Below are 24,189 nucleotides of genomic sequence, written 5' to 3' on the forward strand. Positions count from 1 at the left end.
ATAGAATAGCAGAACCAGGCTGAGAGATCGGGACATTCACAGGTAGCCTGGCCTGCCCTGGCCCTGCCTGTCCAGGGCAACAACCAACAACGCAGCTCCAGGGGGCCCCATGCCCGGCCTCGCTTCTCGGAGACCAGGGCTCCTGCTTCCGTGCCCGGGCCACCTCCCCGGCTCAAGGCTCTGGACAGGGGATCGACACCCCCGTCGGCACCTTCCGCCACGGCCTGGCCGGCCCACGGCCCAGAGCGAACTGCTTCCAAACAAGGGACTTTAATCGTCCACCCGCCTTGGCACCTGCCACGGCCGGCAAGATGCAGGAGCAGAGGCCGGAAACAAGGGACGCAGCCAACCGCAGCCTGGCGTTCCAGGTCGCAGCTGCAGCTCTGCGGCAAAGGATCGAACTGAGCATGTCCCGCATGTTACGCTGCAGTCGCCGTCGAATGTTGGTTCTTTGGCATGCCATGTTGCCCTACCCTTGTCGGTGAATTTCATGTGAACGCGCGACAGAATGATTAACCGACTGATTACGCCGGAGCGACGCCCGCTGCGGCCCTCGTGGCAGAGGGCAACACTGGTCGTACTCTCGACAGCGCAGCAATCCTTTCTTCTTTTGTTCTTTACTCTCGCCTCTTGGCTTCTCTTGCATAACGCAGACAACAAGTATTTTGCACGTGGGGCATACAAACTTCTTCCGCAGGGTGTCGATCCTTGCTTGCTCGCTACTTTTCTTTTTTAATACTTTTCCTTTGCATCACACTCCTGTCGTGTTAGTTCATCGGTGTCATCTACATTTTCATCTGATCAGAGACAGGGCTACCGTGCCTTTCGAACACGATGGCCAACGACATCAAGACAGACTTGCAGCCATGCGAGTCGCCCATCGATGGTGCCGAGTCCGATGGCCTCGATGAGAAGCAGGGCAACTCCATGGACCGTGCCAACATGTACCGTATGGGCAAGGTCCAGGAGATGAGGGTGAGCCGGAAACCTGTCGCTGTTGCTTCTCAGCGTCTTGTGCGACTGCTAACGATTTTATAACTTTGTAGAGAAACTTCCGCTTCGTCTCGATTTTTGGATTCTCAATGATTTTGATGGCCTCGTGGGAGGCGGCGCTCAGGTAAGTCTAGCTCATCGCTCAGAACAAGCGACCAAAACGTTGCACACCAAGTGCAGTCTCTGACCTTGCTACAACTCTAGTGTTGCGATCATCGGTCTTATCAACGGCGGCTCGGCAGGACTCATCTGGGGATACTTTATCTGCTGGATGGGCTTCATCCTCGTCAACACCTCGATGGCTGAAATGGGTTCCATGTACGTTCAATCACGCCAGGCGCTCAGACGCCCGCCCCCCTTGAAAAATCATGCCTGCTCATGGGCCTCGCGATCTTGCTTACTGACAACGAGAATCAATAGGGCCCCAACCAGCGGCGGTCAATACCATTGGGCCTCCGAGTTTGCCCCTCGTGAGCACCAAAAGGTCATCTCCTACCTCATGGGTTGGCTCGCAGTGCTCGGCTGGCAGGCCTTGGCAGCCTCCACGTCGTTCGTTGCTGGCACCCAGATCCAGGGTCTCCTTATTCTGGCGTATCCCGACACCTACGGTCCCGAGCCGTACCACGGCACACTGCTGTCCATGGCACTTGCTGCTTTCTCCGTCTTCTTCAACACGGTCTTGTCCCGCAAGTTGCCGCTGATTGAGGGCATTGTGTTGATCATCCACATCTTCGCCTTCATCGGTATCCTCGTGACGCTGTGGGTGCTCGCGCCCCTCGGCGATGCGTCCGTCGTGTTTACCGAATTCACCGACGGAGGCGGCTGGGGATCGGCCGGTGCTTCGACAATCGTGGGACTCCTGGCTGGTGCTCTTCCTCTGCTCGGTGCTGATGCGGCCGTGCACATGTCTGAGGAACTTCGCGATGCCAGCCGGACTCTGCCCAAGACGATGATTCTGAGCACAATCATCAATGGCGCAATGGGCTGGCTGATGATCATCACGTTCTGCATGTGCCTGGGCAGCCTTGAGGACATCCTGGCTTCTCCCACTGGCCAGCCCTTTATGCAGGTTTTCTTCAACGCCACGCAGAATGCCGGCTCCGCCATTGCCATGGCGTCTTTCATCACGGCCCTCACAGTCTTTTGCAACATCACCATGGTTGCCACTGCGTCTCGCCAGCTGTTCGCCTTCGCTCGCGACCAGGCCGTCCCCTTCAGCAGCTTCTTCGCCCACATCCGCCCTGGCTGGGACGTCCCGGCCAACTCCATCTTCTTCACCTTTATCGTCTCGAGCTTGCTGGCCCTCATCAACATCGGCTCCCCGGTAGCTCTGAACTCCATCACCTCGCTCAGCACCACCTCGCTGATCTCCACTTACATCGTCTCCATCAGCTGCATCATCTGGCGCCGCGCCACGGGTGCCCCCATGCTCAAGTCCCCCTTCACCCTCGGCAAGTGGGGCCTGCCCATCAACATCGCCTCGGTCGTGTTCCTCGTCTTCATCCTCGTGGTTGCGTTCATGCCGTCTTCCCCCAACCCGGCCCCCGAGCTCATGAACTGGAACATCCTGATCTATGGCGTCGTCATGCTCATCTCCGTTGCGTACTTCTTCGCCAAGGGTCGGCACCACTATGCCGGTCCTGTCGCATACGTCAGGCAGCTCGAGTAGAGAGGTGGCGTGTTTTCGGGCGTGTGTGAGAAGCAGACCAGTGGCAGTGAGGCCGGCGAGGGGGCTCGACTCCCTTGTTTCCTGGTCAATATACAGCAGATACGTGCAAATTTCATGAAATCTGGACGAAAAGGCGGTTTTGGATCAATGTACAGTAGCTCTAGGCAGTGTACACAGTAGCAATTCAACGGCCCTGTACCTAGGTTACATCGTTAACTTGAAGGCTTGCGAGTAGAATGAGTTAACGCCGTTCCGTGCGTGCAATGCTGGTGTCGTGGACTCCCCGTCGTCGTCGTCACCAATACAACCGCCGGCAAGCTGCTGCACACCTGGTTTGTGCATGCCGTGGCCGTTTATCCGCATGCGTGACCTGCCTTCCTCCTTCACTAAATTTCGCGACCTCCTACTGGTGTCAACACATCTGGCTCATCCTACAGGGATCCGAAACTACTTTAATGAGCTTCTATGGATGACTAGTCCTGCGAAAAACGACCTTATAAGATAAATGCTCCTGGCGAACCGCTGCACCCGGTTTCCCAAGTATGGAGTATAGATTCTTACGAAAACAAGTCTGTTTCAAGTTTATGCTGCTATTAAGGCGAGTGAGCAAAGACATGTGACGAACTTGAGCGAATGAAGATGCCTGATCGACACTGAGTTTCATTGTAGCACAGGACAACTTAATCCTTGAAACATGGATTGGTTTTATCTTAGAACGAAGCAACTACACGCCTATTCTCAAAGGGCACACTCGACAGCTCGGATCTCGGCCAGAATGTCCTCGACAAAGTCCGCGCCGACCTCCTTCTCGGTCCGCTCCTGGAATCTCCTGACATTGTCGTCATGCTGGGATCTTTCGTCTCCATCATCCAGACAGTCCAGGCATTTCTTGATAGTCGCCGCCATCCTCCGGCCAGCTCGTATGGGAACAATAACCTCGACTATATGCAGCAACGTAGACTTGACGCTTGCCGGGCTTTTGGTGAGCCACTCGGCCTCGGATTTGAATGTGTCTGGTGGAGCCCCGCGCTTGTCGAGGCCAAGCGCCACGAAGGCGTCCCTGAAGTCCTTACAGATCAGAGCATCCTCGTCATTTTCCAAGTTTTTGTCGTCGTTGTCGTCGTGCTGTCGCACCACAAGAGAATTCCAGCTGAGAATCTCCAGCATGCATACGCCAAGACTGTAAATGTCGTGGCCCATGCAGTACTCGGACTCGGCGAGTTCACCTTGACGCTGCGGGTGTTGGTAGATGTTTGCCGTCCAGGCACTGTCGCCAAATAATCGAGTCTGGTGGAGGGTAGACTGGCGAGCGTGCTTCCAGTCAACAAGGTACAGGTTGGCACGATCAAGACCTTCTGCCTGCTGCTGCTGCTGCTGCTGTTGTTGTCGTTGTTCCTGGGCACCGCCGCCGCCTTTTTGCCCAGCTATGCTGTTTTCGACAAGTAAGACCGCCTCGGGTCGGATGCTCTTGTGAACAAGTCCGAGACGGTGTACCTGTAAGACAGCGTTTGCAAGCTTGGCGCAGAGACCGATTTTCTCATTAAGAGACGGGACCTTTCGGATTCGAGGCATGCACTTTCGCAGCGTGGACCAGCTTGATCGACGCCCGATCTCGGGGATCTTCATGACCAACAGGAACTCGCCCGAGAGGCCCACGTGCGGATTCTCTTCGTTCCTGAACCCAATGATACGACGGATGCCGGGTATGGGCTCCGCCGACGCGAGGTGCCGGTTCAGCACGGCGGTGGCGGTCTGAGCATCCCGTTGCTGCAGGTTGCCCGAGTACGGGCGGACGCCCAGCAGAAAGAGACCCCTGCCGGCCTCCACGCCGTTAGTCGGCCTAGAAAGCCGGCCTACGGCAATACAAGTCGATTTCGTGATCCATATCCTTGGGGTCCTCGGATCCACGTCAAAGTCGTATGTCTCGAGGAGGTGCTCCGGCGTCCGCCTCAGCACCTCCTGGCTGTCGACCAGAGACGTGAAGCGGTTGAAGTCGGCGTGCAGCCGCCGCGCGTTGCTGTCGACGTTCTTGAGCAAGCGCTTCTTCTCCCGACTAAACACCTTGTCTGCAACGGCCACGTAGGCGTCCAGGTCTGCCTCGATCGTCACGATGGTCGATCGTATGGTCGTCATGATTTTGTGTAGCTTCTTATTGTCGTCGCTGCTCACAGTAGGGTCGCGCAGGATGAGTGTTGCGCGGCGCTCAATTTTCTTGAGGACGTCCTTGTCACTGCTGAGTGCAAATTGGTAGAAGTAGCTCGCGAGCTCCTTCACCTCCTTGCGTTTCTCCGCAGTCTGCACGGCTTTGCGAATAAGCTTGATGAGCATCTCGATGCCCAGCACGATGAGGGGTATTGCTTCAACTACGCCCGACATGATGATGAAAGAATTGACTTGTTGGCAGTGGACAAATAAAATTTGCAGGCAATGGACTACTAGATGAAGTGGATAGTCATTCAGGGGTATGTCGTGGGCGAGACTGAGATGGTTCGAAGTCATCTGCAATCTCCAATGATTCGGCTCCGGGCCCCAAATGTTACGGTGTTTGTCAATGCAGCAAATGTGTTCAAGCTTGAGACCTGGGCGCGCGGGGTCACCAGTTTGAGGTTGCGAAAGGCTGAGGCTGAGCGCTGCGCTGACCGCAGCCAACTGCATGTCGCAGGGGCGAAAGAGGCAACTGATGCGCAGCTCATGAATGCCATCTGGCAATGCTCCTTGTATGTCTGGTACCCTGGATTGGCCACCGTACGGAATGCCGCGCCTTGTCATGCAGACCTCCATGCAGCCATCCACATCAACGTCACCCGACGACCCCAACTGCATGCATGGCGAATGCAACGCGATGCACCCAAGGGGTCATCAGGCTGAGTATATGAAATGATAGCGGCACAGCCCCGCTCCCCTCCTCCCCGCGTGGGCAGTTCTGCTGGCAAGATTGTGTTCCATGTAACCACATCATGGAGTCATGAGGGCATCTCCTCGCGTCTAGATCGCCCAACGAGACATCATCGATGGGGCCACCTTCCGACGAACATGGCCGAAAGACGAGCATACACCGTGGGCTGGATCTGCGCCACGTTCGTAGAGTGTCTTGCTGCGAGGATCTTGCTCGATAGGGAGTTTGAAGGCACCGAAGACATCTCGGCCTCCGACAGCAACAGCTACATCTTTGGACAAATCGGGCAGCACAATGTTGTCATCGCCACAAGCTCAGCTTCCACGGATCGCGATTCTTCAAGCTCGGTAGTCACCTATGGCGCTTTGTCGAGCTCGGTAGTTGCGCGAGATATGATCCGTAGTTTTGGAGATACGAATGGGCCTCTTGGTTGGCATTGGCGGCGGAGTACCGAGCTCAACGCACGACATACGCCTCGGCGACGTTGTCACCGGGAAAGCCAGAAAAGGCAGTCCTGGGCTGATCCAGTATGACTTTGGAAAGCTCACGCAGACGCGGCTCAAGAAGGTGGGGATGATGAACCAGGCCCCTTCGGTCTTGTTGAGTACAGCAGCCTCGCCCCGTAGTGACCACGCGATGAACGGCAACACGATCGACTCTACCATATCGGAGCTATTGCAACGATTCCCTCAACTCGGAACTTCTTGCGCAGCCCCGGACCAGCCAAGGCAGCAGCCCAAGTGCTGATGACATCCCAAGCAGATGCAGAAGCTCCAAACCCAAGCCGGCACGATGTTCTAGGGCATACTCCGCTTCACCTTGCTGCGTACTGCGGGCTCAGCGAAGAACTGAACGCCTTACTCTCTGACGATAAGCTCTCCCTGAACGAAACGAACAAATACGGTCGGACGTCCCTATGGTACGCTTCGGCACAAGGACACAGCCTAACAATAGAAGCAATCCTGTCCTTCAACCCCTCGATTGACTTACCCACCACCGCCAACGAGACGCCTCTCACCGTGGCAACCGCCGGGGGCCACCAGGAAGTTGTGGACAAGCTGCTCCGGGCGAAGGCGTATTTGAACTGGCAAGAAAAAGGAGGGAGAACAGCTCTGCATCAAGCTGCAAGAAATGGCCCCCAAGGCGTCATTACACTTCTCCTCGACAAGAGGGCTAACATTGACGCAGTTGATATTACCGGGTCCACGCCGCTCCCTGAAGCAACCCGGGGAGGCCACCATGCCGCGCAGGAGACTGTGGCCGGTCGCGGCGCCAACATAAACATGGAGGACAGTGCGGGTCAGACGCCCACGACGCTAGCATGGTCTTCGAAGCAACGGAAGTGGTCTGGTTATGTGGTGGACGAGCACCTAGTCATTCAGCAGGGCACACAGGCTACTTGTGAGGTGTTGAGATGCACCACCGGAGCCGACCCGGGAGAGGTACGTACTTGTGAAGATCCAGGGTGAGGGAGTATACACCTGACTGACTAGTCTCCAGCTCGTGTTGCGCAAAACCTTCAACTGGAGCACTTCAAGGGGCAACCAAGTGGACAAAGTGAGGCGTTATCTTCTCAATGAGCACAGAATCTTTCAGAAACTTATCCCCCCGTTCATCGTGGCCTATCTTGGCTATGAAGAGCGGATATCACGATTAGAGGCGGCTCTGTAAATAGAATATTGCGAGAGGGGGGGGGGGGACCTCAACCAGAAACACGTGAGACTGGACAGTGACGACGAGCAAGAGGGCGGGCCCGACTGCGTTCCCTTAGCACTTGGTGAGGACCAAGTATGGTCCATCATCTTTCAAGTCGCCGCTGCGATCGCATACCTCCATCACGGCCTGGCCATCAAACGCGGGAAGTTCGAGTTGGAGAAATACTGGGAACCAGTCATCCACCGGGACATTAAACCGGCGAATAGTAAGTCGACGCACATCGAGTTTTGCCTTTGCTTCCCGAAGCTTCAGGCTAGTCCTGCTCGGCACTAGTTGTGTTGAAAGCAGATCCGAAAGGGCAGCTGATCGTCAAGCTTTGCGACCTGGGCCTAGCCAAGGCCATTTTGAGTGGACAGAGGAACACTCGGAAGATAGGAACGCCAGACCTTTCGCTGCCAGTAAGTTGTCTGCCCACAGTTGACAGTCAATGCCGCTTCAAGCACCACTCATGTCTACGAGATATATGATATGGCAGCTGATGGCTTGAAAAGGAGGTGAATGGAGGCCGAGGTTGGTCCATGAAAGGAGACATTTATTTGTTTGACGGTAAGTTCTTTCTCGTACAGCCATGAAGGTTTCACGGCTAACAAGCTCGTGCCTAGTCACGATTGACGAATTATACAAGCACACGGAGCCACAAGCTGAACTACTTGACCTACTTGACCGATGTAGGTCTTATAATATGCATGAACGCCCAGGTAGTCTCAGCATACTGGAGTGCGCCCGGAAAAACGTGGGTGTCGCCGAGACTTCGCTGAGTCAATCTCTGAACAAGGTACTTGGATCGTCTCCCGGAGGATGCCTATTGAGTGCCATGAACCAGATTTTTCCCTGGCTCGACGAACTCGCAGAATTGTCCGAGGCAATCCAGACAAGACGTGCACGGCTTGTAAGCAGATTGAAACTGCTTTGTGATGACGGGGGCGGGCAGCTATTCGACGAGCACAGCGACTCTATTCACGCTTCAATCCTGTTAGGCCGGGATGAGAAGTTTAAGCAGCTTTTATCTGCGAAGGATTCTGCAGGAGGAAATGAGAGGGTCAACGAGCCCTGGGCAGCATCCAAATGGACGCCACTCCACCTGGTCATTCAGGAGTGCAAGACAGAAATGGAAGCAATGCTCAGAAGCGCCGGCGCCAATGCGAATTTCAAAGACGAATACGGTCGCCGAGCGGAAGAATACAGGAAGAAGGATACAGGTTCATGAAAATTGATGCTTCCGATATACTTGCGACATAAGAATTAGCACGAGACTCCGACAGAAACCAATCCCCATCGGCACTCGCCATTTTTAAAGAGGCAGTGGCTCTTACTCCTCCGGACGGGTCATGTGAGCGAACTATCCACCCATATCACTGCCGCAGTTTCCAGGACTAGCGGGATTTGCAGCCTTTCGCAAGTCTGTCTGCCACGGAGTACAAGCGGTTGCAATGTGATTGGAAGGCCCCGTTGTAGGTGCCCATGGGCGTTCGATAGAGAGCTGCTTACGAAGTACCCCGTAACCAGCAGTGGGCATTTGTCAAAACGAGAGCCCCCACGAGCCGATTAGCCCACCAGGTCCACTGTTAACCCCTGCTCCTCCGGCCCGGCCCGACCCCTCTTATTCTGGCGTTGTCTGGCATGCAGGGGAGAACTTAAGCGCATCACCCGACTTCTTGCCTCGCTTCATCATCACCACAACTTAAGCGTCCTGCCATATCCCTCGATCTCCGATATGCTCTGCGACGTGTGCGTCAGCACCTTGGAGGGTGTACGGGACCCAACACGGACCGTGCGGCTCGGATTGATCAAAGACGTCCCTGAAATCACAATCGTAAGCAGCTCTCTTAAGCGGAAGCTATGTGCGATGCCTATCGCCATGCCCACTTCACTATTGCTGCTCTTGGGGCCGAAGATAGTGACGGCGGGTGCTTCTTTCAGCGAGAACCCGAGTATGTCCTCCCTACCGTCGTTCGAATCGGGGCATCCGAGCAAGATACGCAGACTTGCTTTATCGATATAATAGCGCTCGCGTATTCCTGGCGCGACTCCTTCAACATGGAGCCCCTTACTGAACGATCCTGGGTTGTCCAAGAACGCCTACTAGCACGGAGGACGATTTACTTCGGGACGCAGCAGATTTACTGGGAGTGCCACCGCCTGGCAGCCACTGAGACATTCCCGGAAACACGCATCAACCCGAAAAAGCGGCCAGCCCGGGAGAAATGGATGTATCCACCTCAAGTCCCCGAGCACTGGCCCACCGCCTCGTGGAAGTTATTGTTCTGCGTCCAACCCCTTATGGTGCCACGGACCCATTACGGGGTGGAATACAACCCATACACCTCGCTCTACGACAATTGGCATACTATTGTGGAAACTTATGCACCGAAGAAGCTGACGTACCCAAGCGACAAGCTCGTCGCAATCTCAGGGCTCGCTAAGGAGATTCGTGCAAGGCTGTGCAAGGTGATCCCACGCCCTCATCGTTATTTGGCTGGTCACTGGGACTATAACTTTATGGAGTCGCTATCGTGGCTCGCCGATGAGGGGCCTACCAGACCGGCTGTCTACAGGGCGCCGTCCTGATCATGGGCGTCACGGGACGGGATAGTCAACATGCGTGGAAACCGCCCGACCAGGGACCGGACTTACCTGACGCGTTTCCTGTCGGCGGACCTGGAGCTCGAGAATCCGCGGGACGAGACAGGTCGCATCAAACACGCGGCTCTCAAGCTCATTGGTCTGTGCGCTGTACTTCGAGCCGGCAAGAGGAGCCCCTATTCGATGGCGCACAAACACGCATCCTGGCAAGTCAAACGCATCGAAGGCCTTCGAGGCCAAGTACATACGCGGACAGACACGTTGTATGAAGGCGATCCGACGGATATTGATTTTGACTCATTGGATGACATCTGGAAGACATCTCTTTTGCTGTGGATCAGCACAGGACCCATGGAAGACGAGGAGCTGATGCATAAAGGCTGGGGTCTTGTTCTCGTGCGCGCTGGGGCCGGGACCTTCCGCCGGGTCGGCATCATGGAGGCGTACTTTGAGAACCAGGAACGCGCGCTGGCGTTCAGCAAGGACTTTGAGCGGAGGCGCGTTGTCGTGGTGTAGACTTGACAGAGAGAGAGAGCTCTACGTACGTCTGCCAATTTCACGACTATGGGTCTTTGAGAGCAAGCGGTCTTCGTGATGTCCCCGTATCTTCACACTCACCCAGTCGGGGAGCTAGGCTGAGACGATAGGCAGTCTGCAAAAGGAAACGAGTGGTAAAATCAAATCATTGCCTATCTGGAGGGTCTTCGTGCCATCTCACGAAAACCCTACTCCAAGATCCTGATTACAAATTGGAGAGACCAAGACCGCATGGCCAGGCATAGAAACCCCCCTGAATTATCTTACATGCCGCAGAGAGGCTGTGCAGCATAGGCGCTAACGGCAAAACTGGCGTTTCGTGTTAGTTGAAATGAAAGAGAAAAGTCCAAATCGCTGAGCTGCAATGAAGAAATGACCTCCAAGTGTCAGTTGCGTAGCCGCTGGGGGTGAATCAACGTCTTTCCTATCACCAATTGCATTCAACTGTGCAGTTTGTTCCATGTGCCACCGCCTTTTTGTCCGGTGGCCTACCTCACCCCTGGATAGTGTTCGCGGCATTGAATGATCCCGCGATGAGGCCGGCCAGCCCTTAACAGGATCCGACCAGAGGAGAACTAGCCGATTACGGAAGAGTGCAGGCTAGATTGTGTTCAACCACAGCTTTCTTGGCTCATACCAAGGCAACAGCCACGTCACCGGCCAGCTGTGGTTCAAAGGGCAGCTCAGCCCCTACTGTAGGAAATGATGCCACACCACAGAGCTCTTGATCGACGTGGGGCAAGCGTTGTATCTCCCCCTGGCAAAGCCACACGACGTGGGCAATTATCGACGGTGCTGGCTCCGGAGTGGGGCAAGATGAGCCGACTGGGGCGAGTGTCGATCACGATGGGAAACTCTCGTGGCTCAGTGTGGCTGCCGCGCGCCCATTCAAGTCCAAGTACTAGTGCCCAGCCGCAGGATCAACATGCGCCCGGCTCACGGAGGATGTGTGCAAGTCTCCCCGCTCCACCGCCGAATTACTGGATGGCGACATGACTACTCCTTCCCCAGCCAAGCCATGATCTCACTTCAACCAGCACCTCAAGGTGTGGCTTTCGGGGCTGAAACCAGGGGCACGGCCACGGGGAATTCTGCTCGGTAGGGTCGAGGCTGTGGACTTGCTTATCCATTCAAGACCCAAACCGGCAGCTGCAGGAAGCCATCACCGCCATCATCGCCAGTCTCGGCTTCCCCAAGACCAGTCCATAATCTCAACTGTCGCACCAGCCGCATGCGGGCATTGAGAAAGTGACATCAAAGGCCGCGGAGAAGCGTCAGATGGGCATTAGGTCAGACCTAGGGGGAAATCAAGAGCGACTATTACCGTCTAAAGGAACCAACGGACTAGCGATTGGTGCACTTGTCAGGGTTCCGCATAAGCGTTTGGCGCTAGATATGCAAAGACCTTGTGGCGGGCGCTCCTGGTTGGGTCAGCGTGTGTCAGCTTGGGACAAAAGGCGGCTGCCACACAATTGTTTAGACTCTAGGACTGCAGCAGAGTGACGCTGTTCGCCTATGGAGATGGCTTGGCCGCATGGCAGAGATGGGGGAATGCCGATGGGCCTGGTAGGGTGTCGAGCTGGTTGGACCGCGCGCTCGAAAAAGAAATGCCGTGGCGCGCTTTGATGGAGACGGGCGGTCTGGGCTCGCCGGGGCGCAACGTGCTTTTCATACGGGGGCGAGAAGGAGGCCTGGAATGTGATCCCTGCTGTCAATCCGGGGTGGCCAGGCACTCCAAGGTAGTCTTTGATTGTCTCTCCCGTGCGGAAAAGACCCCTAAGGGGCGGTTCTCGGTCTGAAGACACCGTCACATACCTGTTGCATCTCTCTTCGACCTGCCTCTCGACGCTTGTGCTCCGGCCCACCCGACATACGAACAACGACTGCGCTGCCGACGAGGCACCCCCCACAGCCGATGTCGACACGAGAGTAGCTCTCATCGCAGAGAAGCGATTAGCCACCTGACTATCCACCATCAGGCAGTGGCACATCTGCAGGCAAGGCGACCTCCGCCGCGCGAGGCGCTCGCATGTCGCCATGCCACGGATCCGCCTCGACGAAGCAGGGCCTATCGAGGTCATGATTGAGGCCACGAAACACGTGCTTTCGCTAGCTGCTACCCACGAGCACGGCTCGACGGCGCCGACACCATGGCTCTCAATGACAACGGAACCCCTGCAACGTCGGGACACATACAGGGAAGCGGAACCGCAATCGGCGCGTGTCTTTGGCATCCTCTTCACCATCATCACAGCGGGCATCTGCACTTCCCTATTCAGTACGCTTCACGCCGGGCCTCGACAGATCAGGGAGGAGACTTGTAGGAGATACAATTGCTGACTAGGACATTCGACTTGCAGCACAGCGTGTATCGGCAGTAAGGTCGTGGCGGAGGTTGTCATATATCCGGTGGCGTGAGTGGCTCTCCATGGTGCGTCGGACCGGGCAGTCAACAACAAGTTCTGACGAGGAAGGACACAGTGGTGATACTACAATACGCGGGCGCCTTCATCTACATCCTGATCGCCGGCGTACTGCAGTACGGTTATGACGCAAATCGTGTCAATGCGGCCTGTAGCGGAGCAGCAATCATTTGCATCGTGGTATACGGATTGATCAAGGTCAGTCGTAAAAGCAGTGGCAGTTCATAATATCTGGAGAGAGATGCTGACAGCTTCGGCTAGATGGTGCGTGATATGCGACGAGCCTGTCTCGCGTACACAGGATTGACATAATGACAGCTGTTCTATCTGTTCCTTGCAGATCGACTCGTAAGTCATTCTGATGGCGACATACAAAAATGTGTATTCATGCTTATACATGGCCTGTATCCGCCAGCATGTCGTCCGCTCGTCAACAAAAAGTCGGTCGCACTCGAAGCTGTTCCTCCTCCACACGACAGGCATCACAGGTCAGCTTTCCATGGCACTGCTCGCAGGGACTGCTCAGCAATACATTTTCATACAACCCAGTGCTAACTCTCATATAGTGGGGATCATAGTCATGATCATAGTCTTCTCATTCCTGTGTGTAGCATTCGCGATTCCTAAACCTGGGTCTTCCAAAGTTGTTCATCAAACCATGGGCGAGAGACCGTTTGCTTACCAAAACTCTAGGAGGATCAACGACTATCAGTACGGCCAGTGTGTCATCGGTGTTTCCCGCTACATCATGCTTGCGGGCTTGTGCGTGGACGTGCTTATGAATGTGAGTTAGGCCCTACAGGATTACGGTTTATGACGCATCTGACCCAATCGACGGGAATGTAGATCTACCTGACTTCGTTCTTTCTCTACTACCTCAGCAGTAAGTTATCCTTGAATTTAGCCCATTGGGTTGACCATTCGATAACTAATGCATCCATGTGAATACAGAGACTTTCAGTATCCGGCCGTCACGGGGCATACGCAGCCCGATGGACCTTATCTCATCAGGTAACACGGAGCCGAAAGTCGGCGCCAAGATACGCGGCCTGGCTGTGCGTACCGTAATCGGCCTGGCGATCTCGCTTGCTGCCACAATAGCGTGAGTGATGCATACTTCCTGTTCCCATTATTCCTGGCCTGACGAAACTCTCGGCATCTATTTCCAGTCGCGGCTGACATATACCCTGAAGCAATCTCACCGCTTCAATAATCAGGGACGGCGAGGTGTACTGGCTGTGCTTCCTGACCTGTAAGGCCGACAGTAAGTCTTTTCCTACAAGTAGCAACACTTCAATGCCCCTCGCCACTTAGGGGGACATTCCGAGATTCTCGTGTTCCCCATCAGACATTACAAGGTTGACCTCAACTAACCGCCCAAACAGTCCTTGTAGGTGTCATAGTCCTGTACTGGGTAACAGGCAGCCGCAACCGCGAGCATCCGAACCCCTCGAGCTCATACGAGCGCTCCCACACTCGAGTGCCACCGTCCCCCGCCCCTCTCGACGCGATACCGCTGACCAGTCCGTCCTATGAGGCACATCTGCGGCTGAGCCGGCGCGCCACGGCCGCCGGCGGAGAGGTGGACTACGATTTCGACGTGATATCCCCATCGCCCGGGGCGGGCATACTACCGAGAACCGGGAGCCAATCCTTGGCACATCCACCGCCAATGCCACTGGGCAGGGTCAGGACGAGGGAGAGAGACTTTTGAGGTCCGACGAGCACGCGTCAAATGTGAGGGTGATGACGGAGGCTGGAAAAGAACCGTGGGAGTGGCATTGGAATTGTTCTGAACACGCATAGCGAGGGCAAAGAAGGAGTTTTGTTCATGTTTTTATGTTGCCGGATTTCTCAAGATATACGCTGCATACCAACCTTGAGAGTTTGGGAGTTTCCCGCAGTTGGGAGGGACATTTGTAAGCGTTAGTATTTGATGCATATGTATCTCATGTGTAGTGGACATCCATCGTCAGGTGGTGGAACCCTGACTGTACAGAGGTGGAGGAAGTAGGCACAGTGTAACATGACGACCTATTGCGTAGGCTTCCACCACAGAAGGAAGCGTCCTGTGTTCACGGATTTGCACGGCTGGGTCTGTTTGTTCCTGGCCGGCCTCAAGGTGGCAGGCAACCGGGCACGCAATCACCGAGGCCATGTACAGCAATAGGGCCGGAATAGCACGCACAGCGGATCTTCTGGTGGATGTACACATTAAGATTTATTCATCTTGATCCGGCCATCTGAATGGCCATCTTTTTCATATATCGCGTCAAACTACACCCAACCAACGGAACACAACTCCTCGCCATGCATGTGCACAACAACATCAAACGACCAAAAGCAAGAATGCACTTTTTCGACTCTGCCGACGTCCAACCACAACAGCTCAAATGAGATCCTTGCCCTGGCCGCAGGGGCCAGCGTGGGCGTGGTCGTGGCCGTGCGTGGAGCGGGCGCTGTTGAGCGCACGGTGGTGGTCAGCCGACCACCTGCGCTTGGCGAGGTCGACGGGGGGAAGGCTATCCCAGCTGATGGCGTACTTGGCGACGCTGTTGGCGATGCTCTTGGTGTTGAGCAGGAACGCGTCCGTGTTGAGGTTGTCGATGGTGTCGCCCGCCTTGTGGTAGTTCACGTCGTAGGCGACGCCGGCCTCGCCGCCGAACAGCGCGGCCTCCTCCGCGGTCTTGATGTTCTCGGCGCCCGTGAAGAGGCCGCCCGAGGGGATGCCGTTCTCGATGAAGCCGGCGTAGTCGGAGCGGCCGGAGAAGACGGAGGGGACAAACGCCTGGCCGTTGGCCGTGTAGAACTCCTCAAAGTCCTTCTCGATCTGCGCAGAGCCGGCGGGGCCGGAGAAGTTGAAGGCGCCGCCATCGCCGTCGTAAACGCCCAGGACGTAGTTGGGGCTGGCAATCTGTTTGTGATCCAAGTGTTAGTCGTCTTGACTGAGCAGTATAAAATCGAGGATGCACTCAGGTGCAAAGACTCACCATGTCAAAGTTGAGGTAGGCACGGATCTTGGCAATCTCGTCCTCGGTCTGATTGAGCTGCTTGACGTAGTAGAAGGAGCCGAGCTTGCCAAACTCCTCGGCACCCCAGAACGCGAAACGGACGGCGTTCTTGATCTTGAAGTGGGTGAGTGCCTTGGCCACGGCCCAGACGCCAATCGTGCCGGAGCCGTCGTCGTTGATGCCGGGGCCGGCAAAGACCGAGTCCGAGTGGCCGCCCAGGACGAGCACATTGTCCTTGTCGCCCTGCTTGGTCTCGGCAATGACGTTGAAGTTGGTCCGGTTCTCGAGGATGGACGTGACGAAGAGGTCACCGGTGACCTCGCCGGTCTCGAGCGCGGCGAGGATGGCATTGCCCTCGGACTGGGGAATGCCCACGACGGGGGCGTAGTCACCGGCGCCGCCGAGGGTGCCAGCGACCGCACCCTCGATGTTGTTGTAGACGATGGCGCCCACAGCACCGGCCGTCTTGGCGTTGGCGGCCTTGATGGCGAACGAGCAGGTGCCGCGCAAGATTAGGGCAATGCTGCCGCTCACGGTGCTGGGGTAGTCGGCGACATTGCAGCCGAGGTTGCTAACGGCGACGATGGGGGCCGAGACGGTGCCGTCGGTGGCGGGCGAGTACGTCATGACGCCCGGGGTGAACTCCTCGCCGGCGACAGTGAGGGTGGCGGAGCCGGCCGAGAAGAGCTCGACAAAGGGCTGCTTGACGACGTCAAAGTAGCCCGTCGCCTGCAGGGTGTCGTACAGCCAGTCGACAGTGGCATTGTGGCCGCCGCCGCCGAATGCGCGGTTGCCGCCATTGGCATCGGCAAAGTCCTGCAGCTTCTGCGAGCCGGCGAGCAGGTCGTCGAGGTTGATGAGCGACTGCAGCTTCTCCGAGTCGACGTAGGGCTTGCACGAGCTGCTGGCGGCGGCGCGAGAGGCCAGCAGCGCAACGGTGCTGAGGGACTTCATGATTACGGATTAAGGGTGACCACGTAGGACCAGGAGACCAGAGCAGAGACAAGAGAATGTAGGATCTCACAGCAAGGAACCGCTGAGTGGGATGGAGAAGGAAGGGGAGAACCTCTCACAGCCAGGAGAAAAATGACGATCTCGTGCGATCTTTATGCTATCGCGTGCCAAGGACGGCCCATGCCGTGAATGGCAGGCCCCCAAGGAAAGCAATATACAATATAGTGGGCATCCCATCGCAGGCCAGCATGGCTTGGCGAGCGACAGCGTGAGCGTTGCGTTGCAGTCTGGGCATCGGCCTGTCATGCCGATCTCAGAGCCACTCTCCCTGCCTTGGGGGAGTGTTTATGTTGGCTGTGTACTTGCCCAGGCGTCGTGGATACTGTCGCTATGCAGAGTGGATTGCGTGCCTGGGGAACCCGCCATCGCCAAGAGCCCCGATGAGGAAGGAGAGCGCTGTCGGTCCGCGATCGCCAGCACAACTGGGGGGCCATCTGGGCATGACCGCTGGGGGCGCGCAATTTTGATATCGGTCTTGGCGGCTCGGCACCTAGCCCCATGCAGCAGGCACCCGGCTCGTGTCTGCACTCGCCAGTGTTGCAGTGCAGACCGCTCGCGTGCGTGGGCCAGGGGTGGGTAGGTGCTGCGAGACTTCTTGTCTTGGACAGCCATCTTGCTGGTGGACGGAGGGTAAAGTAGTATGAAGGGGTACGAGTAGTCAGATCCTTTCTGGCTGGGCATGGAAATGAAATAAGTAAAGCCCTGCCCGCCACAGTCGCTGTGGCCAGCCCAGCAGAGCCGCTGAGCGTGGGGTAACCGTCAACTCTAAAGCGTGCCCCAGTGGCGATGACCCCCCTGACATAATTATTGCGCGCGCCGTTGGCCCCAAGCTAGCGTGTTGACCCAGACATGTTGCCCACTCTTTGCGCCAGGCTCTTGGCACGCCGTGTGGCTTGAGTGCAATGAGGCAGGTCTTATCTCTGCCGAGCAGCACGCTCATATGGGCCATGGTGACGTGACCCGCTGGAGCCAACATGACTTCAGCCACCACACACAAAGACACGTACCGAGGCCTGGCCCGCCGAGGTTGCAGTCGGCTTTCAGTCCTTACCGCCTCGCCGCGTCTAGCCAGGCACATGTCTCTCACAACTCTCGAATTGTCCAATGGTGCCAGCGTACCTTGGATGGCCAATATGAGGGAGCTCTAAGTGTCGCAGTGCAGGCGGCCCGCTCGATGATCCGGCTCAAGCCGAATGCATCCTTGATGTTCTTTAGATCTGGTTTGAGGGACGCTGCATCTGCTCAGAGGTGCAACACACAGTCAGCTTATGGGCAAAATAAATGTAACTCACTGGATTTAAACCGCCCAAAGCACGAAGATTCTTTGCGGGTGGGGAGGTGATCACGAGGTGCAAATCTCAAGTGGCACTGTCTTTTGAATGGACCATAGAAAGGGCGGACAGGAATTGGTAGGCCTCGTCGACCCCATTGCGTGACGCAGTGAATGACTGCGCCAATTCTCGAGCGCTGAACCAGGCATACGAAAAACGTAGTACAAACCACATGCCCGCTAGACAAATGCGTGCTACTCAGCCAGAGATGTGCGATCTTCCATATGTAACCCGTAGGCTTTTGGCCTTTGGCTACAATCCAAGTCGAGGCTCCGCATCATCTCCTCAAATCTTGTCCAGCTCCCCCATCCAAAACTCCAGCGACGACATATCTTGGCCAAGTGGCTGTTGCTTGGTCGGCGGCGGCTGGCACCACTTAATACCAAGCTTCTCTGCAGCCTTGAGGTGATCATCTTCAATGCTTTGAGCGTGCAGATCGCTGATCTCAGCGTCAAGAAGCTCTACCCACACATGAAGCCAGCGCTCCCAAGTAGCCTGACTTATGCCGCGAGAGTCTCCCAAGCTCACCCTGTTAGCAGACTCGCAGTGCGAATCGTCCAATGAGATAAGCTCGTTATGCAGTCCCTCCTCTCCATCTGCAAACTTCAGCGCATCGCCTTGAATCTCTGATGTATCCACCTGGACCTCTGCTCGGATCATGCTGTCGAACTCCTTGACAAGTTTGGAAAAGATCGCGACACTAGGGTCCGTTTGCGTATTCGCAGGCGCTGGATCCAGGTCGACAGCCAAGTCATGGTCACAGTCGCTTCCAGGAGGATCGTTGCAGGTATGTTCCATGGAGAGTGCTTCGAATGTGAGCAGGCGAATCGCCGCCTGGAACGTGGGTGGCGTCCACGCCCGCCCACAGGCCAAGATTACGCTTCTGAGATGGCTGGCTAGGAATGTAGGAGTACCGAAGTTCGACAAGTTGGACCATTGACTGAAGTACTGCTGGAGGAAAATGACGAAAGGCGTGCGCCCGTCCTGTGAACAGAGACACGCGCTTGTATCCATTAACGTCAGAGGCATGATCTCACTGACTAGCGAGAGCCAAGACTCGCGACGGCTGGAAAGGTTGGATGGATCCGCGAAAACCGAGAGGGTTCGTCCCAGGGCGCCGGCGAGCACGTGCGCAACCGTCAGGTTCAAATTCGATGTCATCCACACGCACAAGATGCAATCTCTGTGAGCATCAGATCCAAACCTCCAAAAGCTCTCGAGCGTCACTGTGGTTGGAGTGCTGTCCTGCAATGCCCAACGAAGCGTCTGCAAGTTGGCAGGATCAAAGGGAAGTGGAGTGTAGAGCAGATGTATCAGGTGGTGCAGAAACGTCGACCCATCATGCAGTGGCGCTTGTGAGTCCCGAAAACCAAACGTATACAGCGCCGACGCCAACGGGATGCACATCGGGACAGAAGGATAACGAATCAAACCTGAGCTGCGCCACGTATGTTGCATAGGGCTGTGCCATAAAGGGCAAATATCCTGGTCGTCCTCGGCGGTTATGAGGTACTTTGGGATGTGAATTTGGAGCTGCCGTAACTCCTGCACAACCAATGCGGTATGACGATCAAGTGGTGCGTCCTCGTCTAGTTCGTATCTTCTGATTTGATGTACTGTAAAGTGTCGCAATGCAATATCCTTGAGGTAATTTCGGCGGTCACGAAGCTCGAGTACGTAAGTATGGAGACAGGTCTGGCACCGTGCTGAAATCCAAGGCGGCATGGTGAGACGCGACGGGCGCATCCTACATCGTTTGGCGAAGAGAACGTGTAGAATGCTCGTATACCAACATCGTTTTCCGTGTGAGGTGGGATGAAACTCCTGGCTGCAGGCCGAGACTACTAACTCTGCGAGTGTTCGTCCGGACGAATCTGCGTACTCCAGAAGCCAATTCAGCATCTTGGAAGCGTTTGGAACTTTATCTTCCGCGGCCATAACGAGGCCCGAGACCAGGTCCTCGAAGCAGTGTGCTGTGTACAATGCGAGATGCATATAGCTTTTGACCCCAAAAGCCGGCTTGTCATCAAGCCAGCCAGGGTAATGATAGATCAGATCCCTCACACATGCAGCCTCATTTCGAATAATTGCCTCACTGAGCCGATCTGGCTTCCATACTGAGACAAAAGAGAGTTAGCTGACGGTCATGTCATGTGCGGTCGACAATCTTACCATCGCAGATCTGGTAAGCGTAGCTGGATTGCGCGACAAGGATTGCCAAGTTGATGTGGCTGAAGTTCGGGGTAGAATATTTGCCACCGTTACCCTGTGGAATCAAACTTTTGATCGCTCTATGAAACCTCGTCACTAGGCCGGCCAGGTCCCGGAGATACCAGTGTAAAGCCAAGCTATCATGTTGAAAATCCTGTATGAGTATGGGAACCATCGAGGACTGTATTGCCAGGGTTGGGTTGGACCTACAAGCCTCCATGATCTTGTTGCTCAAGCGGAACCCCAAGCACGTGAACCATATCTGAGATGACATTGTGTGCCGACTCTTGGCCTAGTCTCGCGTCTCCATTCTACAGGCCACACGCGTCAGCCCGTGGAAAAGACCCAGAGCATGCAGATACATACCACATAATGCATGGAAATTGCCAATTTATGGAGAATCGTTCTGCCATATTGGTCGAGGTCGGTTGGGGATGCCCTGCCAGACTGGAAGATTTCTCTCAGCTTCACTTTATAGTGACAAATAAAGACCGGGCCAATAGAAGCATCTGGATTGTTGTAAATCATAAACCGAGAGAGGAGTTTGGTAAGCCTAAATGACGGCGAGAGCCGTGAGTCAACAACGGCACAGATAGAGAATGCAGGACTTATGCTGAAACCTCCGGCTCCCTGTCGCCAGAAGTAGGTAAGCTTCAGTGCCGTGTCAATCACGGTATTAAACACCCCGATCTGGGCGGCTACTGCATGTTCAGTGGTGGGCCGATCAGTCGAGTTTCTTGAGAGCACACATCCTGGGTGATGTTGAGAGACATGCCGTCGGGTCGTCAGCGCAAAAGAGGAAACCCCAAGGCGCGTCCGCCAAGACTGTGTGGAAGAGTTTGGTCGGCAGTTGCACATAGCCAAGTCTCTCGTAGTCGGATCTCCATCGTACAGCGCCGTCTCGAGCTGCTCCTGAGTTGCACGCACGCGATCCATGTCGTGCATGGCATGTTGAAGCATGGCCGGACGTGCAGTTAGCCGTTGCACGACGAGTTGTCTGTTATTGGGAAGAATCCAGCCGTTGAGTCCGGCGGTCAGATCCTCAAACGCTTTGGTTTGGACCTGTAACATGTGTCTCAATGATGCAACCTCCGTTGTGTGGATTGTCTGACTCGAGGCAACCACGTCCTCGATACGCGTCGACAGAGATTCAACACGCCCGACCGCGCTTATGGCGGCCTCGTTTATATCGTTATGGAGTGCTGGGAGGCTCGTGGTGAGAGTGGTCGCGAGAGATCTGTTCATCCTGCCAATGCTCTCTTGCGCTGCACCAAGCTCCTGCAAGGTCTTTGTTGTGTCTGACTGGATTCTTGAAAGTTCTCGATCTTGAATTTCGGTCCTCTTCAGGATCTGACCGGTGTTATCTAGGATTGTTTTGGTGCTGGCAGCTTCGTCGATCGCAAGGTCCCTGGGCAGGCGAAATCGTTAACAACCATGGAAATTGGGATTCTGTACAAAAGGTACCGGCAGCCTTACATGCCAAGACCCTGCAGGGCTAGCAGCAATATGGAATTGACACTGGCCAACTTAGCCTCCATCTTACTGATTTCTCCGGCTTTGAAGCCGTACTGGAGTCTCTTCCAGGCATTTTGAAATCTTTCTCTCAGCATCGATCCCGATAACGTGGAACCGCCTGCGTACTTGACAAGAAAGCGCTCCATTTCGGACAAGTCGGCCTCGCAAGCTTTTGTGCTGTTGGCGATTGCGGCTAGTAAAGACACCGCTGTTGGCGATGGCGGGTTCGTGGGCGGGGGCCAAAGACGGTCGATTGTCCGACTAACCGCGTCCAGAGTGCCCGAGAGCGCTCTGGCCTTTTCTTCGAGGCCCGCGAGGTCGTCCGTTTTGCCTCGAAGTGCATCGGCATACACGATCACGCCCTTGCAGACCTGTATGCCAAGAGAGATGGCGCCTAGCGCCAGACCAGTCATCTCCGCCATCTCCTGGGGCCACACAGTTGCGATAGACGGTTGACCTCGGGTGAGAGATGGGAGAAACACTAGAGGGGTGACATGTTGCAGGTGGAGGAGGGGTAAGCCAAGGTACTTATCCGCAAGGCTCTGAGGCTGCATCAGGCCTATCACAACCGCAGCAAAAACGGCCCTCGTTGTAAGCCTACATTATCAGTGCCTGCACAGCCACCATGCTTGATGTCCGCGTGAGTATATGTGGCCGCTTCACAGCGCATAAGACACAGAGGCGGAGCTCGCGCTGCGGAACAGCGAGACTAGCGCGTTAGGCAGACTTTACTGGTATTCCAGTCCACGTAAGTATGGCTAATGCTGCACTATGCGACAATATATACTACTCGCGAATTTTTTAAGAGCCTATAACTTTTCACAGCAGGTAAAATCTATACAGTAGCTACATGATGAAATACAGATTTAGATAGGGAAGGCTATGCTTAGACGAGGCCCGCCCTCGCACGCTTGTACGCTGATTATTGGTCACGATGCGTGGAAAGGGCGCGTCGAGCTCATGTGGCACCGGTAGAAGCTCTGTGGAGCATCCCCTTCCTCGAGCCCACCCAATGGTCCTTCCTCATACTCACATTCCCGTCCATGAAGTCGAGCCCCAAAGGTAGGTCAGGATTCACTACCTGGCTTTCTCTGGGTCCCAAGCAGCCCTGGATGAGGCCATATCGGCTTGTACACAGGCCGGCTGCCGGGAACCTCTCTTCGTACGCTGATCGCATCTCCTGCGTGTCCAGGGATGTGCTGATCTAGCTAACAAAGTCGGCAACGGTGATTATGCTACGAATGCCTTGTTCAGTGCCCGTGAAAGTGTGATCTAGGACCAAGGGCGGCGGGCTCTGGTCCGTAGACATGAGGCTTACCACCAATGGCGGTCGTCGATCGTGGTAATATAGACTATGACCTTGGCGCGGGAGGGCTTGATGGGAGCAAGACTGGCCATAGCATGGCTAGGTCTGAGTGCGTCGTTGAGAAGTGGTTGCCATTGCATCGGACCATCCTCTGAAAGGCTACCGACGTCGAGCATCCTAATTTCCGGTAGCGGTTCCACAGAGGCTAGTCGAGCCGCGAAAAGAGGTCATGCTCAACCACCTCTGGCTGGAGATTGCGTGAAGAACTACGCTGTAAGTTATAGCTAGCACGGGCCAGAGGAGCGTATGAGGCGAGGAAGTCTGGGTCGAGCCTGTTAGAAAGGGTCCTCACATCATCCTGCATGTTGCGTGTCTTGCTCGCAGCAACGTTGTCACGACTCACGAAAGGCTGTTGTCGCTGTTTTGTCGGGTGCCTCGTGGCTCCCACGGCTATTGATCCTCTGGTAGATTGAGCGATTGCCGGACCACCTCACCTAGACGTGGTACATTGATGGGAAGCAGTAATATGCTTGCGAGCAGTCTTCTTATCCGGTTCTAATTGAAAGCGCGACCCGTATTTTTTCTTACATCGTGTCGAACCTCTAAGGAACATAACATTCGGAAGCCTGAAGCCCAGCCCTGACATCAGGCCTTGCATCTCAGGTTGCGACCCTCGCACAGTTGCCGATATCGCCTCCCTAAAACCAACCTGCCCAATTCGACAATATGTGGCCAAGACTTGAGGTTACATTTCCCCATAAGATGACGCAGAGTGGTGGCAACCCCGCTATGTTCAGCTGCAAGTTGTCCGAGAATAAGCCCAGGCCAGGCCCACCCCGTTGCCAGATCTCCAACCTAACCACAAAAGGCCGCCCCCTCTCCCATAACAGAACCCTGAAGGAGCGCAGCTAAGATCTCCACCGCACTACGACTGACTGTACTATTGGAACGAGTACGCCAACGACGGCCGGAAAGGACAAATCC

General features: G+C 55.4%; 7 protein-coding genes across 7 annotated transcripts; 4 read left to right on the top strand and 3 right to left on the bottom strand.

Moving 5' to 3' along the window:
- Positions 1 to 834: 834 nt before the first annotated feature.
- B0I36DRAFT_373850 (amino acid/polyamine transporter I) lies at positions 835 to 2,662 on the top strand (the record flags this gene model as incomplete). Its single annotated transcript, XM_046160232.1, has 4 exons — positions 835 to 975; positions 1,047 to 1,117; positions 1,198 to 1,311; positions 1,414 to 2,662. 4 exons carry the CDS (start codon positions 835 to 837, stop codon positions 2,660 to 2,662), a joined length of 1,575 nt encoding a protein of 524 aa, XP_046012283.1.
- Positions 2,663 to 3,400: 738 nt separating this feature from the next.
- Positions 3,401 to 5,038, bottom strand: B0I36DRAFT_362437 (uncharacterized protein; the record flags this gene model as incomplete). Its single annotated transcript, XM_046158659.1, has 1 exon — positions 3,401 to 5,038. One exon carries the CDS (start codon positions 5,036 to 5,038, stop codon positions 3,401 to 3,403), a length of 1,638 nt encoding a protein of 545 aa, XP_046012284.1.
- Positions 5,039 to 5,695: 657 nt separating this feature from the next.
- On the top strand, positions 5,696 to 9,842 carry B0I36DRAFT_362438 (uncharacterized protein; the record flags this gene model as incomplete). Its single annotated transcript, XM_046158660.1, has 9 exons — positions 5,696 to 5,905; positions 5,970 to 6,162; positions 6,321 to 7,000; positions 7,059 to 7,225; positions 7,289 to 7,479; positions 7,563 to 7,672; positions 7,766 to 7,820; positions 7,877 to 7,942; positions 9,280 to 9,842. 9 exons carry the CDS (start codon positions 5,696 to 5,698, stop codon positions 9,840 to 9,842), a joined length of 2,235 nt encoding a protein of 744 aa, XP_046012285.1.
- B0I36DRAFT_322115 (uncharacterized protein) lies at positions 9,471 to 10,556 on the top strand. The gene has a single exon (XM_046153807.1). The coding sequence runs from the start codon at positions 9,873 to 9,875 to the stop codon at positions 10,371 to 10,373; it is 501 nt and encodes a 166-aa protein (XP_046012286.1). The 5' UTR covers positions 9,471 to 9,872; the 3' UTR covers positions 10,374 to 10,556.
- Positions 10,557 to 12,431: 1,875 nt separating this feature from the next.
- Positions 12,432 to 14,531, top strand: B0I36DRAFT_362440 (uncharacterized protein; the record flags this gene model as incomplete). Its single annotated transcript, XM_046158661.1, has 11 exons — positions 12,432 to 12,672; positions 12,755 to 12,808; positions 12,876 to 13,015; positions 13,136 to 13,165; positions 13,233 to 13,305; positions 13,384 to 13,420; positions 13,511 to 13,601; positions 13,664 to 13,700; positions 13,769 to 13,919; positions 14,011 to 14,081; positions 14,203 to 14,531. 11 exons carry the CDS (start codon positions 12,432 to 12,434, stop codon positions 14,529 to 14,531), a joined length of 1,254 nt encoding a protein of 417 aa, XP_046012287.1.
- Positions 14,532 to 15,206: 675 nt separating this feature from the next.
- B0I36DRAFT_242365 (aminopeptidase Y) lies at positions 15,207 to 16,782 on the bottom strand (the record flags this gene model as incomplete). The annotated part of the gene is made up of 2 exons (XM_046149901.1): positions 15,207 to 15,731; positions 15,808 to 16,782. The coding sequence occupies 2 exons, from the start codon at positions 16,780 to 16,782 to the stop codon at positions 15,207 to 15,209; spliced, it is 1,500 nt and encodes a 499-aa protein (XP_046012288.1).
- Positions 16,783 to 18,083: 1,301 nt separating this feature from the next.
- B0I36DRAFT_430916 (uncharacterized protein) lies at positions 18,084 to 22,382 on the bottom strand. Its single transcript, XM_046162561.1, has 5 exons — positions 21,861 to 22,382; positions 20,751 to 21,792; positions 20,595 to 20,695; positions 20,346 to 20,521; positions 18,084 to 20,290 (listed from the first exon to the last, which is right to left on the bottom strand). The coding sequence occupies exons 1-5, from the start codon at positions 22,319 to 22,321 to the stop codon at positions 18,459 to 18,461; spliced, it is 3,612 nt and encodes a 1,203-aa protein (XP_046012289.1). The 5' UTR covers positions 22,322 to 22,382; the 3' UTR covers positions 18,084 to 18,458.
- Positions 22,383 to 24,189: the final 1,807 nt, after the last annotated feature.

The sequence above is a fragment of the Microdochium trichocladiopsis genome (assembly GCF_020744255.1).
Source record: "Microdochium trichocladiopsis strain MPI-CAGE-CH-0230 chromosome Unknown B0I36scaffold_5, whole genome shotgun sequence".
NCBI classification, from domain to species: Eukaryota; Fungi; Ascomycota; class Sordariomycetes; order Xylariales; family Microdochiaceae; genus Microdochium; species Microdochium trichocladiopsis.